The sequence below is a fragment of the Lampetra fluviatilis genome, chromosome 29, assembly GCF_964198595.1.
Source record: "Lampetra fluviatilis chromosome 29, kcLamFluv1.1, whole genome shotgun sequence".
NCBI classification, from domain to species: domain Eukaryota; kingdom Metazoa; phylum Chordata; class Hyperoartia; order Petromyzontiformes; family Petromyzontidae; genus Lampetra; species Lampetra fluviatilis.
In genome coordinates, this window is record NC_136303.1 from 11,656,633 (window position 1) to 11,674,715 (window position 18,083).

The 18,083-nt window shown below is 46.2% G+C and overlaps 1 protein-coding gene across 1 annotated transcript in view; it reads left to right on the forward strand.

Moving 5' to 3' along the window:
• The window catches only part of REXO2 (RNA exonuclease 2), a 51,900-nt gene extending 33,817 nt beyond the window's left edge, over positions 1-18,083 (forward strand). The window contains exons 4-7 of the mRNA XM_078870136.1: positions 2,445-2,556; positions 11,555-11,663; positions 12,980-13,033; positions 14,869-18,083. Coding sequence (XP_078726262.1) covers positions 2,445-2,556; positions 11,555-11,663; positions 12,980-13,033; positions 14,869-14,992 — 399 coding nt within the window. The 3' untranslated portion in view covers positions 14,993-18,083. The remainder of the gene's footprint in view (positions 1-2,444; positions 2,557-11,554; positions 11,664-12,979; positions 13,034-14,868) is intronic.

Below are 18,083 nucleotides of genomic sequence, written 5' to 3' on the forward strand. Positions count from 1 at the left end.
ACCTTCAGCTCCCTCCACAGATTTTCTATGGGATTAAGGTCTGGAGACTGCGTAGGCCACTCCAGGACCTTAATGTGCTTCTTCTTGAGCCACTCCTTTGTTGCCCTGGCCGTGTGTTTTGGGTCATTGTCATGCTGGAATACCCATCCACGACCCATTTTTCAATGCCCTGCCTGAGGGAAGGAGGTTCTCACCCAATATTTGACGGTACATGGCCCCGTCCATCGTCCCTTTGATGTGGTGAAGTTGTCCTTTCCCCTTAGCAGAAAAACACCCCCCAAACATAATGTTTCCACCTCCATGTTTGACGGTGGGGATGGTGTTCTTGGGGTCATAGGCAGCATTCCTCCTCCAAATACGGCGAGTTGAGTTGATGCCAAAGAGCTCCATTTTGGTCTCATCTGACCACAACACTTTCACCCAGTTGTCCTCTGAATCATTCAGATGTTCATTGGCAAACTTCAGACGGGCATGTATATGTGCTTTCTTTAGCAGGGGGACCTTGCGGGCGCTGCAAGATTTCAGTCCTTCACGGCGTAGTGTGTTACCAACTGTTTTCTTGGTGACTATGGTCCCAGCTGCCTTGAAATTATTGACAAGATCCTCCCGTGTAGTTCTGGGGTGATTCCTCACCGTTCTCATGATCATTGCAACTCCACGAGGTGAGATCTTGCATGGAGCCCCAGGCCGAGGGAGATTGACAGTTCTTTTGTGTTTCTTCCATTTTCAAATAATCGCACCAACTGTTGTCACCTTCTCACCAAGCTGCTTGGCGATGGTCGTGTAGCCCATTCCAGCCTTGTGAAGGTCTACAATCTTGTCCCTGACATCATTTGAGAGCTCTTTGGTCTTGGCCATTGGTGGAGAGTTTGGAATCTGATTGATTGATTTCTTCTGTAACAAGCTGAGATTAGGAGCACTCCCTTTAATAGTGTGCTCCTAATCTCAGCTCGTTACCTGTATAAAAGACACCTGGGAGCCAGAAATCTTTCTGATTGAGAGGGGGTCAAATACTTATTTCCCTCATTAAAATGCAAATCAATTTATAACATTTTTGACATGCGTTTTTCTGGTTTTTGTTGTTGTTATTCTGTCTCTCACTGTTCAAATAAACCTACCATTAAAATTATAAACTGATCATTTCTTTGTCAGTGGGCAAACGTACAAAATCAGCAGGGGATCAAATACTTTTTTCCCTCACTGTAGGTCTGCCCCTGTCAAGTACAGCCACGGATCGTTTGAAACAATTCCCACCACATATGCAAATTCTAATATCTGCTGCACGGCAGTGCTGATGAGATGTGACCTACCGAGTGAAGAAATGTGTGCAAGCAGGGGACGTGTATATGGCTCCCTTCCTGTTATCATCGGCCATGCTCAATCCACTGATGGGTGAAGGCCTCTCCAAGATGCCGCTGTCTCTCGCGACGCTACGGTGTAATAATCCACCGAGCACCCACACCTGAGATAATTTCGCAATTTATTTCAACGCAAATATTTCCCCACAAATGAGCAAACGTGAACAAATTATGATTTGCAATATGTGGGTAAATATGAAGCAATATGCTGCGAGCGGTTTTGCCAGTAGAAGTTCAGTGTTAACTAATACACTTGGATTTAATGTCTTTCTTAATGAGAAAATATGAAACTAATTATTCATGGTCAGTGGCTTGAAACCTACTCTCAGACAACGGGCAGACTAATTTTAGGTCATTACTATACATCATATTGAGTTAAATTTAATCACACAGCGAGGAGACTTTCCCAGCTTTAACTAACAGTATTTCAGGGTCTCGCACACGCCTATTAGGTTTGCCAAATGGCATCGGCAAGTGTAAAGCGAGAATTATTTTCATCAATAAATCAAAGGAGTCAACGCAAATTGGCAGCTCGGCATTTTAATGTACTCCCCATCAAAAGCATCTAAATAAGTACACCGTGAATTAATGCGTGAACCCATGCTAACCGTTGACATCGCCGACCCACTGCATGCCACAGGGAAATAAAAATGTAAAATGCTTCTTTTCTGATGCCACGAGGTCTCCCTGCAATCCATACTCGAGTCTTATTTGGGTTAAATGGCGTAAATATAAATGTGTCGTTAAACTCGCCTCCACCTTACATAGCCACTTAATAAGGCTTGTCACGTTAACAGAACATGCCAATTCGTTAATAGTATAGCACACCGGTGTGTTGCAGAGTAAATCCACAACATTTACAATGTGAGTACGACGTTTACCAGTAATTACAACCAGCATCATCAGGCGACAGCCAGATTTGTGAAGAAATCCTTCTGTTTCACTGCTTTGTCTGCCCCCCATGACCTACATACCCGGATTCCTGAAACTGGATATTAGGCCACAGAGTAGACTCTTTGTTGTTGTTGTTGCGCTTATTCTCTAACGGTGATCCGTGTCCCTTTGTCTCTCATTCTTGCCCATCAGTCTGGACTGACCAAGGCGGTCCGAGAGAGCCTGGTCTCGCTCCAGATGGCCGAGTACGAGGTGCTGTCGTTCGTTCGGCAGCACACGCCCCCCGGAGTGTGCCCTCTGGCAGGTGAGCGTCGGGGGGTTGCCGCTGCCGCCTGGGCGTTGTCGTGCCATACGGTTCTCTACCCCGATGTGTTTTCTCTTTACCGTGCCGCGAATACCAAGTGCAGCACGATGCCCGACGATTTGCTCCGTTTGCCAGGAAGCTTCTTCAGCAAATGAGCCGATTCATTTCCCGACGAAGACTCGCGGCACGTGAGACGATTTCGGTTGCCGCAGCGGCTCTCAAGCACGCGGAGCTAAACTTGTGACGTATAGTGCCTTCCGTCACGCGGGACAACCCGAAAACGCAGTCGGAGAGCAGCTGTCTGCATAGCCCTGCCCTGTGGGAGGGCTTCTCACGAGCACAGACTAACGAACCTGGCCCCCGTATGTCGTGAGCTGTTTCACGTCCTCCGGTGTGCATGGTGAAACTCGTCCCAGCTGATGTTGATGGTGCCACAGGTAAGAGATTTTTTTTTCAGGTGAGAAGAAATTGCTGTGATGATTGTTTAGGGGCCTATCACGTTTATCTGCAATGCAGAGCTGTCCATGTTTCCAGGGCATGACACACGTCTCGTGTTCCGTGTGCGATGCATGTGATGCGATGCTCGACATTTGTGTATTTAAAACAATAAGATTTCGTACTGCTATCACTCTGCATTGAAAATTATATATTCCCTAACCTTGTCACAGATTGTGTCAATAATTAATATTTTAGGACATTTTGTATTTGCGCCATTATAGCGCAAGGCTGTCACAAATGGGCTTTGTTTTGCAGACATAGTCCAATAATTTTACAGTAGTGGCCAATGTTCCTATGTATAATTCCAATTGAGTAGTATGAATTTAGAAAATTGGGACCAAGACCCCTGGCACAAAATGGCCTACTCTTGTTGAAATCCGTAACGGGATCTCTAACTTCCACTGTGCAGCAGCAGCGGGCGCGTAGTATTTACGGTTCATGAATCCGCAGTAATAACCAGGGCGGCTTGTCGGAATTTGAACCAAGAACCTCTGCAACGAGTTTCTGCTGGTCCGAGCGCCCCTTGCCGCCGTGTGTTTTGACGAGCTCAGCGTTCGGCTGATGCCGCCTTCCTCTTCGCTTCAAAGACGTTCGGCTCGACAATGAGCGGAGCGTCGCCAGACAGGCGATGTTGTCGCCAAAAATCCCAGAGAGGAAGGATGTGAAATAATAGCCCCACAGTGTTGCAGTGAACCTTAATGATGATAGGTTGTTACTGCATCGCGTGCTTTCACATGCGCTTCTGCGGCCGTCTGGAACGCACTCTTCCTTACGATATTAGGAAGCTACTGGAGCTATGGCTCTTTTAAATCTCGATTGAAAACTCAGTTCTTTAGAACTTTAGAACTGAGTTTTGTGTTTAGAACTGAGTTTTGTGTTTAGTTTGTTGTCCTTCCCCTGCACCTCCGATTAGCATGGTTGGCTACGTACTGTGCGAAAGAAGTTCAACAAAAATTCATACAAACAATGCAAGATCTGCGGTGATATGGCCCAGCGCTAGTAGGTCCGTTCGCCGCTTGTTGCAGAGGTTTGCGGTTTTGAATCCAACAGCCCACCCTGGTGATCACCAAGGGTGCATTAACCTCCAAACACTCCCCGTCTGCATCACAGACGTCAAATAACCCTCGAACGTCATAAACACGAGTAGGCAATTGTGTTCCGGCATCACGGTCAACTTAAAAAAAAATCACCTGCAAATTATTCACCTGGGGATTACACAGCCATCGTTTTCCCCCGATTGGAAGGCTACTGCTGCTTGCAGGCCAGGTGCTAAGTCACCTCGCGTCCAGACAGGGACTGCTGCTGCTGGTGCTGCCGCCCCTGGGGGTGCCCTTTCAAACATTTACGATGAGATGCGATGTTTCGGACGCTCTATCAAAAATAAATCACCATTATTACTATGGAAACTAACTCCAGTAACTATACACAATAACTTCATATCACGTCTAGATTTCATCGCACATGCAATTTGTACTTGTGTACTTTATTTATCTTTATTTATTTGAGTGACTTTCTTTTCTCTATTTTGCACTTGTATCGTTTTTTAAATTGTCTATTTTTGTAACTTGCTGACCCCGCCCCACATGGACATCTGTCAAAAAGAGATTCATAACTCATCAGATTTCTCCGGCAGTCTAAATACTGATTCCGATTCTATATGTTGATCACATGCTTGATTAATAGTGTTGACGTTAAATGCCTTGTAATTTCTCGAGCACGAGATTGAGCTGTTTAATATTAATCCCGTTACTTGAAGTTTGCTGCTGCTGTCAAGCTGCAGTACAAGTGTCGTGTTTTATGCGTGTAAACATCTTCCCTGCTTCTCGATTTAAGTCTTGTTGCCCTTCAGCTGTCGCTCATGTGCACAGTAGTCATACACTTAAGGCCATTTTGCCTTCTAATATGCCTTGAGATACGGCTACAATTAGTCACAGTGGAATACTGTCAGATAAAAAGAGAGATTTTCCATCTCCGCCCAGGCCATCTAATTGTGTGCATGTTGCTAGGGGCGCTCGCACGAGTGGAAACTCGTTGCAGAGGTCCGCGGTATGAATCCGACAGGCCACCCTGGTTATTACTGGCGGGTGTACGAACCATAAAATACCACGCACCTGCTGCTTCACGGTGAACATTAGAGATCCCGTGACGTAATTCAATAAGAATATGCCATTGTATGCCTGGGGACTTTTTGTCCGAATTTGATCAATTCACTTGTTGAATGTAGCCAACCGTGCGAATTCGAGGTCCAAAAGGACATTCGGCAAAAAGCACTGCCTCTAAACACAGATGCTGCGGTGAACGTTTGTGCGTCCTGCCGTAGGTACGTGCTAAGTTCTATTAACATGCCCATGTGTATACTGTGTGCGCAGAGACACATGTGGTCCCATCAAAATGAGAACGGAGCGGCACAATTATTACACAATGTTGACTTCTCGCATTGCTCTTCCTTGATGAATGGCAAAGGAGCATTTGTCAAGATTGAGCCCAATATGCACCCACAACCTGGGAGCATAAGACGGTGAGAGGTCTCTTGCAAAAATGTTGTTTGTGTGCTTCAATCACTGCCGTTCACGAGGTGAAACTGAGGTCAATGCATGCCCCCTCCCCCCCTGCCACGCTAAATGCCCTTCACCCAACTAAAAAATAAACAAAAACATTTACCGGCTCTCCAAAATTGTTGGGCCAGGGCCAGGGTCCTGTTGCTTTCTTGTACTTTCAAGTTGTGAATCCAACTTTTCAGTTTTTACAACAACAGTGGCTTTAAGCAAAAATAATCACGGTTGCTGAGCACAGGGCCCCATGACCAGTAGCCTGCAACGGATAGCGCTATTTAAAGTGTACTATGTAAGAGTTAACACATTTCTATTTTTTTAATTGAGGCAGTGCGCGGGCCCGTTACATCACGTTGTGACGCACGTTCACACTGTCAACATAAACTAAACCGGTTATATAAAGCAGGGGATCGATTGGGAACGAACACGCTGCCCCAAACCAGACGGGTCCCCACCGAAAGGGGTAAGGGGCAGTTTTTTTAAGTAAGGGAGGGAGGGCCATAGCCGAAACACGCCTGAAATAAGGAAAAGAAAAACATGAGAGACGACGTGGATGAGCGTGTTTACCTTCGACCCCTCCGAGCCCGGCTCCCGTCTCATCTGCAGGGGTTTGTACCCCTTATCCTCGGTCCCCGTCTCCCGACCCTCCATCCTGCTAACTTATTTGAGATGTATGAAAGGGGACCATCTGGCCTCGAATTCCCCCTCCAGAGTTAGCACATTTCTTAAATCGAGCACGGCTGTAAACACTTTGTAAGAGAGATGATGGGGAGGGAAATCTAAAGTGGAGTGGTGCGAGGGAAGAAGCCGAAAGTGAAGTGTTGTGGCCTGCAGGGTCTGCCTGGTGAACTGACACTTCGAATTTGGTGGAGGAATCAGAGTGACTTGTCATTTGTCAGGATGGAACACTGCATTTCACGTTTTGTCTTTTTTTACATCACTCAGCATTTTTTTTATCTATCGCAAAGACAAAGGTCCCCCACGTTTAGAGTTTCATAGACCATTGGGGCAGTGCTGATTGCGCACACCTGTTAGGTCTTGTTGGAATAGTTACTCAATCCCCAAGTTACCACAATGCACCTCATACTCATTTAATGCTTAACTGACCTCGGGGAGAATTAGCTTAGGTCACATATTTGGTGGCCTACATGATATTTAGAAGTTTGAAGACAAGAGTTGGTGGGTCACAGAGATGTGTGAAACTTGCTAACTCCCCGACGTGCGAGTTTGGCAGGAGATGGGAGTACAGCTAATTAATTCTGGAATCCATCTCTGCACACTTTGAAGTTGGTATCCCCGAGTGCCTGGATTACCCGCCACATGAAACAGGAATTCTGTCAAACATTCAATTGCAGAACCCTCCTGAAAATGCCGTGACACTCATTGAGGCTTTGCTGGATAAATACAAAGGATTATTCACTATTATTCTTATGCACCAATTGCCAATCCCTGGATATGCACAATGTGCATTGTGCATTTCCAGGAATTGTGCATGGGTTGCTGGAATAGTAGCTTAGTGCTGTAACCCAGTGCTCGCAGTTATTCACGAGGCTACCACCTGCACGCACACATACAGGCTGCGTCTGTGCTTGTATGCGTGCGTGCATCTCTTGGCAATTAATGCAGTTGTGCCCTTGAAAGATATAAAAGTGTATTTATGGCCAGTCCGTTGGAGGATTTTGATATGCACTCTCTCCAGATGCCCTTTACAGTCTCATTTTATTTCTAAAATAAAAAATGAGCAGCCTTGCATAAATTAGGAGGATGCTCATGAGAGAATGCAATCACGGTGTGTGCCGGTGCTGGGTGGAGTATTCCATTACAGGATCGTGAGAGGGGGCAGTGGCTTGGGGAAGGCCTTCATCCAGCAGTGGATTGACCATGGCTGATGATGAGGATGAATGAGAATTCAGAGATAATTTTCTCTAACACAATCATATTATAATGCATCATATATATTGATGACAGTGGTATATATGATATAATGCACTATGAACCTATAAACATATCCTAAATTTAAAATAACAACGACATGAGTTTCAAAATGTGCATTTTGATGAACATTGATAATAGTGCCTGAACCAACCTGTTCTCGACATCTTGTATATGCTACAGTTGTCCCCTAGAATCAAGTATATTTGTCATTGAAAAAAATTGTAAATGATAACATCACAGGCCGGATTTTAAATTATACCCTGACCCTGTTGATTTAAGAATTCCAGATTAATAGCCTTGAGCGATGCTGTGCAGTGCAGCGGAAACAATTTTGGGACCCCGCTGTAACGGCGGACAAATTGTCGTTGTTCTGACGAGACAAAGCGTGCACGTGATCAATGGTGCACTTTAAATTACACGACGGCGGAGAGGCGGCGGTCCCCGGCGACACACGGGGGAAGGAGAGGCGGGAGAGGCACAGTGGGCCAGCGAAGCTGCGTGCCATTGCAGCGTGCTCACCGATCTCGCTTGCGTTGCCTGCCGCCCCTGCAGGCGTGCGTCGAGGTGGCTGTGTGGAGCCGTAGCATGGTGGTTACGTATGTATGTTGTACGTATGTTAAACTTCTTTCACACCGTACGTAGCCAATCGTGCTTATCGGTGGTGCAGGGGGAAGGACAACAAACCAAACACAAAAAGCAGTTCTTCAGGAATGAGGTTTCAATCTAGATTTAGCATTAGTGTGATTATCTGAACCAGTCTTGGGCCTTGCCTCGGTCCACTCGGTCATAATGAGTCTTATCTTTATTGTTATCAAGGTTTTTGAGCATAGCCGTGAATGCCCAAAATTCCATGTAAGCCAGATACAAACTGCGCTATTAAAGTTGGATAGATGAGCATTTATATGTTTTGGTATCTGGTGCTGTGTGTAAACATCAGCGCTGGGGAAGCAGAAAGGGCCCGGGTGTGGTGGTGTTGGCCACATCACCCCCTCGAGTGGTGATCTGGCCTCTTTATACGTGCTTGCCAATAGCACTTGCCCCAACAGCCTGTGTAGGCTCTATGGGGGATCTCTATCTTTGCACAGACCGAATGCTGCCCGGCTGAACTGTGTGTTCTGCATTCTGCACGGTGCATGCCTCGACAGAAGAAGCACACCCTGCCTCGGTAATACACGTTGCACACAGATGTCACGATTATCGTCAGCCACGATCAATCCACTGCTGGATAAAGGCCTGCCCAAGCACTTTCTAGGCTTAACCCAGTACTACCTCTGACATCTGATGAGGAACATTTTGACTTGTGTGTACTTCATCCCGTTTGCCGTTTTGAACGGCGTTTGTTGCACTGATTGTTTCCGTTTTAATGGCTCTTAACCGATCCAGTGCCCAGAACGACTGTTTTTTTCCACGGGCACTTCCTCCCACACTATCATTGAAGCTCTCAATATGTCTCTCTATTTTTATCACCCATTTTGCCTTCTCTCTGGTGCCTGTGACAAGTGCAAATACGTACTGGGCAGTTTTTTGAGCAGTCGCAGACACCGCCCATCAAACTCTCCCACACAACAGTCCCGTCTCGCTCCAGGAGACACCATTCTCTTTCCTTATTGAGAAACGATTGAGAGCTCCTCAAGATACTTGGGCTCTTTTTTTCAAGGAAGAGCTGGTTTGGAGTTTTTTTCACATTTATACTTGCTCATTGACCCATAAAAACAAAGGTATCACTTTGTAGTGGAGGAATCAACGTTAAAGTGGGGGTCATATAAGACAAAACGTGCGTAACGTTTTACGTAAAATTGCCAAGGGCATGTTTATTTGTTGATACTAGAGGACTTGTTACTGGGCAGGAAATGTGATTGATCTGAATGAAGGAAGCTGGCACGGTGCTGCAGAGGAGAATGCCAAGACCGGCCGACATCAATTCGTGAGCACGTTGTCAAGAAAGGGCTGAATAAGCTAAAGTTAGACTGAACGTCGTCTCACCGCATTACACTCACATTGAACGTTGGCGTGAGTGAATAATACGCTTGTGCAGCAAAAGGAAGGAGTACGTTTCTATTTTATTTTGCCCATGAACAGTCTGGAGGCAAGATGCCAACAAGGGTCCGTGCCAGCGCGCGTTCGACACTTTCACGTGGCCTTAAAATGCATATCGCCTGGCACAAGCGCCCTGGCGACGTCACCGCCATTTAGTGGCGAATGGCGGTTGTTGTTGCAGTGTAAGGAAGAAGTACATATATATTTTATTTTTCCCATGAATAGTCTGGAGGCAGGACACCAACAAGGGTCCGTGGGGGATGGTCGAGAGGAGGCTGAGCAAGTGGTTCTCCAGGGTTGAGAGGTCGAGCGTGGGAGGGCACGGGGTGGCACTGCGTGGGGGAGTGACTGAGGGAGCGAGGCTAAGTCTGGTCTCGTTTTGCGTTGTCGGTCTCCGCTTGAATGCGCAACTGCGTAAAGCAGACGAGGCAGTGGTGAAGGATAAACAAAAAAAACTAACTTAAAACCAAACTTTTTATTTTACCAGGTAAGGGCTCCCAATGAACTGTATAGCTATTTTTAGGAAGAGACCTGGCCACACATTATAGCTTAAAGTGGCTGATCTCGTGGAAATTTTCAACAACCAAATACTCGAACGCATATTGTTTCTAAATGTGGAGGGAAAAACCAGAGGACCCGAAGAAAAATCCACACGGCCACGGGGAGAACATGCAAACTCAAAATATACAGGTCGGGATCGAACCCACGACCTGGAGTCAACATCTAATCACCTCGGTGCCTACCACTAGTCTTGTGGCCTACCACTGTGTTTTTTCACTACCCTGCTGTGTTGTGTGGAGCCCTGAGGAGGCCCGTGCAGCCACACACCACCTTGGAGACGGTGTCACAGATGCCGTGGACTCTTGCGGTGCAGAATTTGCTGAACAGGGACTCAGTCCAGGCTCAACCTGGTCATGGTGGTTGATGTCTTGGAAAAAAAATGTCCTGACCATTGCCTCATGTATACTCTGTGGTAAAATAGTACATTCGGTCACGACACAAGTCTTGTGTGTACCCAGTTGCAGTCTCATTGAAATCAGAATATTTATTTATTGTGGTGGAATCCGATGAGCTATAAAGCAATTTTTTCACAGATGTCCAGTAGGGGTGGGTCAGAACATTACAACAAACAGTACAACAAACACGATACGAGTCCAAAGTGCAAGAAAGGTAAACAAATCACCCCAAGATACAAATACAAACTAAACCATCCCCAACCTACCAGGCAAGGCCCACTGGGTTTACAGTGATACCTCGGTTCACGAACGCTTCTGTTCACGAACAACTCGGTTCACGAACAGAAAAGTTCATAAAAATATGCTCCGGTTCACGAACTCCGCTTCGGTTCATGAACAGGAGCCGCGGCCGCTTTAATGCTATTTCCAGGCTGTCACATGGTCGTGACTTCCTGTAGGAAGATCGTGGAGAGAAGAAGAGACACAGAAAGAAGTACTGTAAGTACTGTGAAGACACTTTCAGTGACTTTTTGCTTTTTGGTGTGCTTTTTAGCACATACAGTACTGTACTACTGTACAGTACTACTGTACTGTACTTAATGTATTGTACAGTTCACCCGTTTGAGTGCTTACTGAAGTCATCTCAAGCAAGGTTAGTGTTCTCTCTTTATACATTACTATACTGTACAGTACTAATGTATATTGTAATTTGTTTCATATTTTTGTACTTCAAAAACCAAAAAAAAGGTCAGAACGGATTAACCGGATTTACATTGAACCCTATGGGAAAATGTGCCTCGGTTCACGACCAATTCGGTTCGCGACCAGAGTCAGTTCACGAATTAAGTTCGTGAACCGAGGTATCACTGTATTTGGCAGATCTCGGTGTGTCCTGGTGATGAGTTCTCATTGGCTCAGCTTTCCATTGTAGTCGTACCTCTTGTAGGAGTCACATTATAATACAATGTTCCGTCTAGAAGTAAAAAGCTTGAGCCCTGCTGCTGTTTTGTGTGCCTACAGGGAATTCGGTGCATGCAGACAAGAAGTTTCTGGACAAGTTCATGCCACAGTTTATGAGGCATCTCCACTACAGGATCATCGATGTCAGCACGATTAAGGAGCTATGCATGTGAGTGAAACCTCATTTTTTTTATTGCTTTTTGTGTTTGTTGTCCTTCCCCCGCACCTCCTGATTAGCACGGTTGGCTATGTACAGCGCAAAAGAAGTGTAACCTACATACATAAAGGTCACTGAAAGGCTCATCATATAAAAGGTAAAGGTGCAGCCCTGCAATTGCAAGCCCACCCAGCTGCTGGCTAAATTACTTCCACCCGAGGGACCTGGAGAGGGTATTTTGCCCTGCCACGTGGAACCTCACGATCAACTGTGCTGTGCCCATTTGATTGCTGGGTGCGATTTTAGAAACTTGCCATTAGTTTTCAGTGCCTTATCGGGAGATCAGTCGAACCAGCGACCTCTGGATTATATGCTAACCAACATAACTTTGAAAGTGGAAATTGAGTTTCCTTACAAAGTAAATTATTCCATTTTCTGTCACTGCTTCTGCCGGCGTGTGTGAAAGGCAGCACAAAGCCCCCTTGCGTCTCATCCACCTGTACCTGCCCTGTCAACGGAGATTGTAGACACCGCTTATCCCGATGTTTTTGCGATACAGCAGATCAAGTGATTGCAACGGTGTGTCCCACGATAGGAGGCTAGCCACAGCGGCTCCCTTCCCACATGGAAACTCTTATGTGGGCGGACGGACGGGCGGACGGGCGGGCGGGCGGGCGGGCGGGCAAGGAGCGAGCGGGCGACCAAATGTCGAAATGTCACCGTCGGCTGAGTGCTTTCACTGGGTTGTCCAGGGCAGCATTCGCAGTCCATTTTACAGCTTCATGTGGTCGCTGTCACTGCTGAAATGATCAGCGCTGACAGCTCCAAGCAATTCATCACACGCGCATCATTGTCCTCACAAAAAGGGGGCATGGCGAGTGGGTGCAAGGAGCGCGCTGAGAAAATGGTCGTGAAGAGCTCGGCGGCTCCACATTTTCGTTTTGCACAATAATGAGGGCTCGAGAATTCCCGCGCAATTATCCCCATCGCCTCGTTACCCTGTGGGAAATGCCGTTTAGTGCGTTAATGTATCGTACGGGTGGCAACGTGAACCATCACTTGGAGCGAGTACAGTCATCGCGTCCATCGTTTTATACCTCCCCGATATTAAATAGGTAATGACCCACAGAATTAGAATTTATATATATTATAATCATGCGAATTGCAATGCACGGGACACAATCAACGGGTGAAATTGGAAAATTTATGTTTTTTGCAGTGACAGTTTTATGCTTTCTTTGCTAGCTGTACCCAAATGGTTATCTGTTATCGGGTGATTAAAGGCTGGCTGGGTTCATTAAATGCTGCCGATGTGTTGCCCGTTGCAGGCGCTGGTATCCTGAAGAGTATGAAAAGACGCCCAAGAAAAAGGCAACACACCGGTAATGGTCGAAGTCCACAATGTTACTTGTCGAGACATCAACACGTGCACTCGTGCATGGTATATTTAATACAGTGAATCGTCAGCGGTTATCCGGCATAGATTTATTTTCTCACAATTGCAATATGAGATGTTTACATTCATTTTAAATTGAAAGATATATCTTGTTATTTTAAACATAGAATATTAGTTTGTATTATTATTTAACATAGCTAAGTTTTACTAGTTAGTACTGTGTGTCTCGGTTGCCTGCGTAGAAGGTATTCTTAATGCTGAACCTCAAGAAAACCACACGGTGCCTCATAATGGGGCCGTGCGCTTTGCGTCTTGACTTGGAATCATAATGTCCCTGTCTTCTCATCATCTTTACCACCATCATTTATTATTTATACCGCACATCTCATGCAGTACACGTCGAGGCGCCAAGACATTGATTTCATTCGAAACATCCAGAGGCTACCTTCATTTGCTATTTGAGCCCAGGGCATATACACACAACCCCTTAAACCCCAACACGCATTATCCAGAGGGTTCAACATGAAGCTGAATACTACCGTCTCCGAACTATCCACATGCTCACCTCTATAAGCTCAACATTTTAGTGATCAGCAATAACCGGTCTGAGGATCCACACCTTATCTTACTACAAATGACTTGCCCATTGACTGCAGTGCAATCCATTTATCCTGCTTGGTGTAAATGGTGGGAGATCGAAACTCGCGGTGACCAATGGATTTGGCAAGCCCAGCGTGCTAACCCGTCCCAATGCACCACCACGGCAGCATTTGACATTAACTGCCGTTGAATCGTCGGTGTAGAGCAAGAGCTAACACGCAGCCGGGGTGTGTTCCAGCGCTCTCGCCCCGCGCTGTGGCTGCATGTCGCTAAAACTGTCGCCGTCGCGCGTTTTGCGTGAACCTATTGGCAGGACCAGTCAACACTGTGTCAACAGTGTGCTTTGATGTCAGCTCCCTCCCTCTAACTGGCGGTTGACGTCTCTGGGACTTGTCGTGATGATGGTGTCGCAGAGGCAGACGGAGCAAATTTCCATCCGTGCGGAATTGGCTAGAATTGGCACTCTCACACTTGTTTCCTACCGCTCTACTGTCCACCCACGTGGAAAGCCACCTTCTATGATTACCCAATTCACTGAGGTCAGCCTCCGTATATCTCTATTTGTCTGTGTTTGTTAGTGTACGTGTTTTTACGCTTACGAATACATTGGATTACAGTGATTTTGTGTACATGGAGTATATTCTCGAGTCTGTTGTTCTGTTTGTGTTCATTTTCCTTGGGAATTCTACATCCCGCTTCTTTTCTTCACATGCATCTTGACTGGTTATCTCATTGTTTTGGCTTAAATACCATCCATACGATGAAGTAGATCAAGATGTTTCCCAGGAGAGGGGGATGGCAGGGCTTGGCTCCATCACTCCTCACCCCAGATCTACCACCATTGCCAAGTAATGAAGTTGGTGTTTAACACGTAGGCTTTTGTGACCAATATCCATAATGGACGCTTTTTTTGGGTTAGATCGCGTAAATATAAATGCGTCGTGAAACCCACCACCACCCGACACAGCCAATTAGTAAGGGTTTTCACGTAAACAAAACATCCCAATTCGTTACTAGTTCAGCACACCGGTGTGTTGGAGAGTAAACCCACAACATTTACCATTCCGGTACGACGTTTCGCCGGTAATTCCAACCAGCCTCGTCAGTCGACAGCTCTGTCGTGTGGTGGCGGGTTTGACGACACAGTTACACGATCTCTCTGATGGAACTTGGTGTTGAAGACGACGATTATGACGATGACCATGGTGTTGTTGCTTCCAGGGCCGTGGAGGACATCAACGAGAGCATCAAGGAGCTGCAGTTTTACCGAGGGAACGTCTTCAAGCCGAGCCCGGCGAGCGCGGCCACGCAATCGCACGGCACCGACGAGCCACGCTCATCCTGATGACCCCCGCGTGGCGGCCGACCGACCCACCGACCCAAGTCGACGATCCGCACGCTGCACAACGCAGCAGTGGCACCAACACGGATTAGGATGCCCTCACCCATGCCGTAGACAAAACACCGCACGTGCATGTTGCCCACTGCCAATGCCCATTCTTTCAGCCCTTACAACTGTGTATCCTCAAATAGGCAATGCAGACGTTGGCGACACGCATCATTCCTTTACACACAGGTCGTGAAATGGTTTGTTTTACGTGTATTTGTGTGTCCCGTTTGATTTTGTAACGGAGTTTCAAATAAAATGTAGAACGCTGAATTGGCATTCGTGCATATAAAAGACAAACTGGAAACATTGCGCTGGTGCCCACGGACAAAAGCATCTCACCACCGCTGTCACCATTAACACTGCCTCACACACACATAGATGCTGTACGTGAATATTTAAATGTCACGGAGTGTGCGAGAGATCCTTTAGAGCGAGCAGAAAGAAAATGTCCTTGCTATAACAATGCTGGTGTATGCTCTATTTCTCGATAAAAGGCCCCGGTAATGACTGGAGTGGAGAGGCAGCGTCAGCGTAGCCTGTGCCACACCGGGCGACTTTTGTTATTTGGATTCATAAAATTGTGGGAGAAATACATTTCGGCGTTCCCTGTTGCATGCAACAGCTCGATGTTTGACGTTTTGGGTTTTGCAAAGGACGATGCGGTGCGAACTTGGACCAGGCCGAACCCCTCGTGCCTTGGCCGAACCATACACACGCGGCTCCTGATCGACGTTCCCCAGGCAGTGCCTTCGTTATCACGTTTGTGCCTAGGTCTCATGATTTAGAGGTGTCGCTTCAGGTAAGGGGAGTTCAGAAACTGCGGAAGCTTCGTCAACTGCAAAAGCTCCCGGCTCGTGGAGCGAAGTGTCGGGCATGGTGCCACTCGACACCGCGGTGCAACCCGGCAGCACGTTGGGAGGAGAGCTTTGCGGCCCAACCATGAAAGAAACCCCCGTGCAGTAGCAACGTACATTTCTCGAGCAAAATTAGGACCGGTGTTTTCATTTGGAAAGCATTGCCACGATGCTCACTCCTGTGCGCTGCGCGGTGAGGGTACTCGAGCTGAAGTCGACGGCATCGGAGCATTGCCGAAGTGTGCATACGATGCGCACAAGTGGGACGCGTGGCAGCGAGCGTTCGTCCTGCTGCAATTGTATTGATCCTGTGTGATGATAGGAGAGTGCAGGTGTGCCAGCAATTGAATGACATTACACTCCCAGGGGCCCCTCGGCAGGAAAGAACGTTCCACCAGTCGGGGACATCATCATGCTTTGTGTTGCTACTTACTCTGCATGGCCTTGTATGAATCTTACTTAAATACATTTCCTTGTGCAGTTGTAGATTATTGGCCAAATGTATTGAGACAGTACGAGTAAAAGTGACTTGCCTAAACCTGTCAATGCAGTCGACGGTAGCCCTCGGTGATTAGCTGATAGGACACTTGGGTGTACCGTGATTAGGATTTGCCTAGCGCCCTGCTCAACGTTGTGGCCAGCCTGTTTCTCGGCAGGTATACGTGCTGACAGCCGCGTTACTGCTGCATGGCATTGAAACGCACGCACGCACGCTTGAGTCAAATGTAGCCAATGCTGATGTCTTTAAGCACCACCTACCAATACCATTGTTTATTTGTATTTTCAGCAATGCAGTACACTGGCTTTCCACGACTTGTGGGGTTGGTGTTTTACGAGCGCACTCAGTGCTGCGTTACTCCGTCTAGGTCAAAGCAGTCAAACTTGCTTCACGATAGTAGGCATGACGGAGAGATGGAGACGTTCTCATTGTAGCATGCTACTGCTTACAACTCGTGAAGGGCTGGACTAAATGCATAGTAGCCCTGCATCGTGATATATGTGAACTTAAGAGCTTTCGAGAGGGTGATTTGATTTGTTAACATCTTAGCCACATAAGGGGAAATGTTTTGATACCAAGGACAAAATCGCAAATATATGTTTTAATGTTCCACGTATCAATACATTCTGAACTTCTGTAAGTCCTTTGTTGTGTATTTTTTGCGTATCCATGCAGCATTCCGTGCAGTGTATTTGGGATGTAAAGTAATATACCGGAGCTGGGATCGATTGTAATTACATACAGCAGCGTTGATGAAAAATAATAGATTTTACCCTTTCTGGCAATGCAACAGGTGTTAAGATATTCAAAGACCAAATAGATAGATTTTACAAGGCATCAAGGACAATGCATCTATTGTCAGAGCATGTTTGTTTGCATGCTTTGTCACAAGCACGTGTGGTTAGTGCAGACGTGATGCCTTGCAAAAGGTATCTGTTTGGTGTTTGAACATCTTAACAGCTGTTTCATCGCCAGAAAGGGTAAAACCTCTTGTTATTTTTCATCCTTTTTTGATGCGGGCAAAAAGGTCCCATAGATACAGCTGCATTGTTAGCTGACATGGTTACATTATGTTTGCAAGTCATTACGAATGACCCGATTGCAAATGTCAGTCCCCAAGTCGACAACAGACATCAGACATCATTCGAGGGCCTCCATGCCTCCTTGCAGCTTGCAACATGCATTCTACTACAGCCCATTGCTGTGAAATCTAAACGAGTCGCCCAAACCGCACTGGGTGGGATGACTTCAGATGTGACGTTTATATAAGACGAAAAGCTTTTTTTAATCGTTACTGTATTTTGTTTTACATAATCCGTATTGAAAAAATATATCATACAAATTGGAATGGTTCATTGCAATAAACTATGTAGGTAAGCTGAATAATAATTTCCCAGCCTTAATGTAGCCATGTGCATTTGTAGTCATATTTTGAACGGCCTTAAGTCTAGTATTTAGACGTACATCGTTTTATAACAGGATTCAGATAAAAAATATAAAAATAAATTACTGTTATATGTGCAGGTGTAAATTTAATAAAAAAAAATAGGTTTACCTCTGTTCCTCCCATTTTAATTGCCTACTTTTAATCAATTTGGAAACTATGTCAACAGGGACAAAATCGCTTGTTAATGTTATATCTGAGTTTTGGACTTGTAAAAGTGTACCCTTGAATAAACTTGTCTTTGGTAAA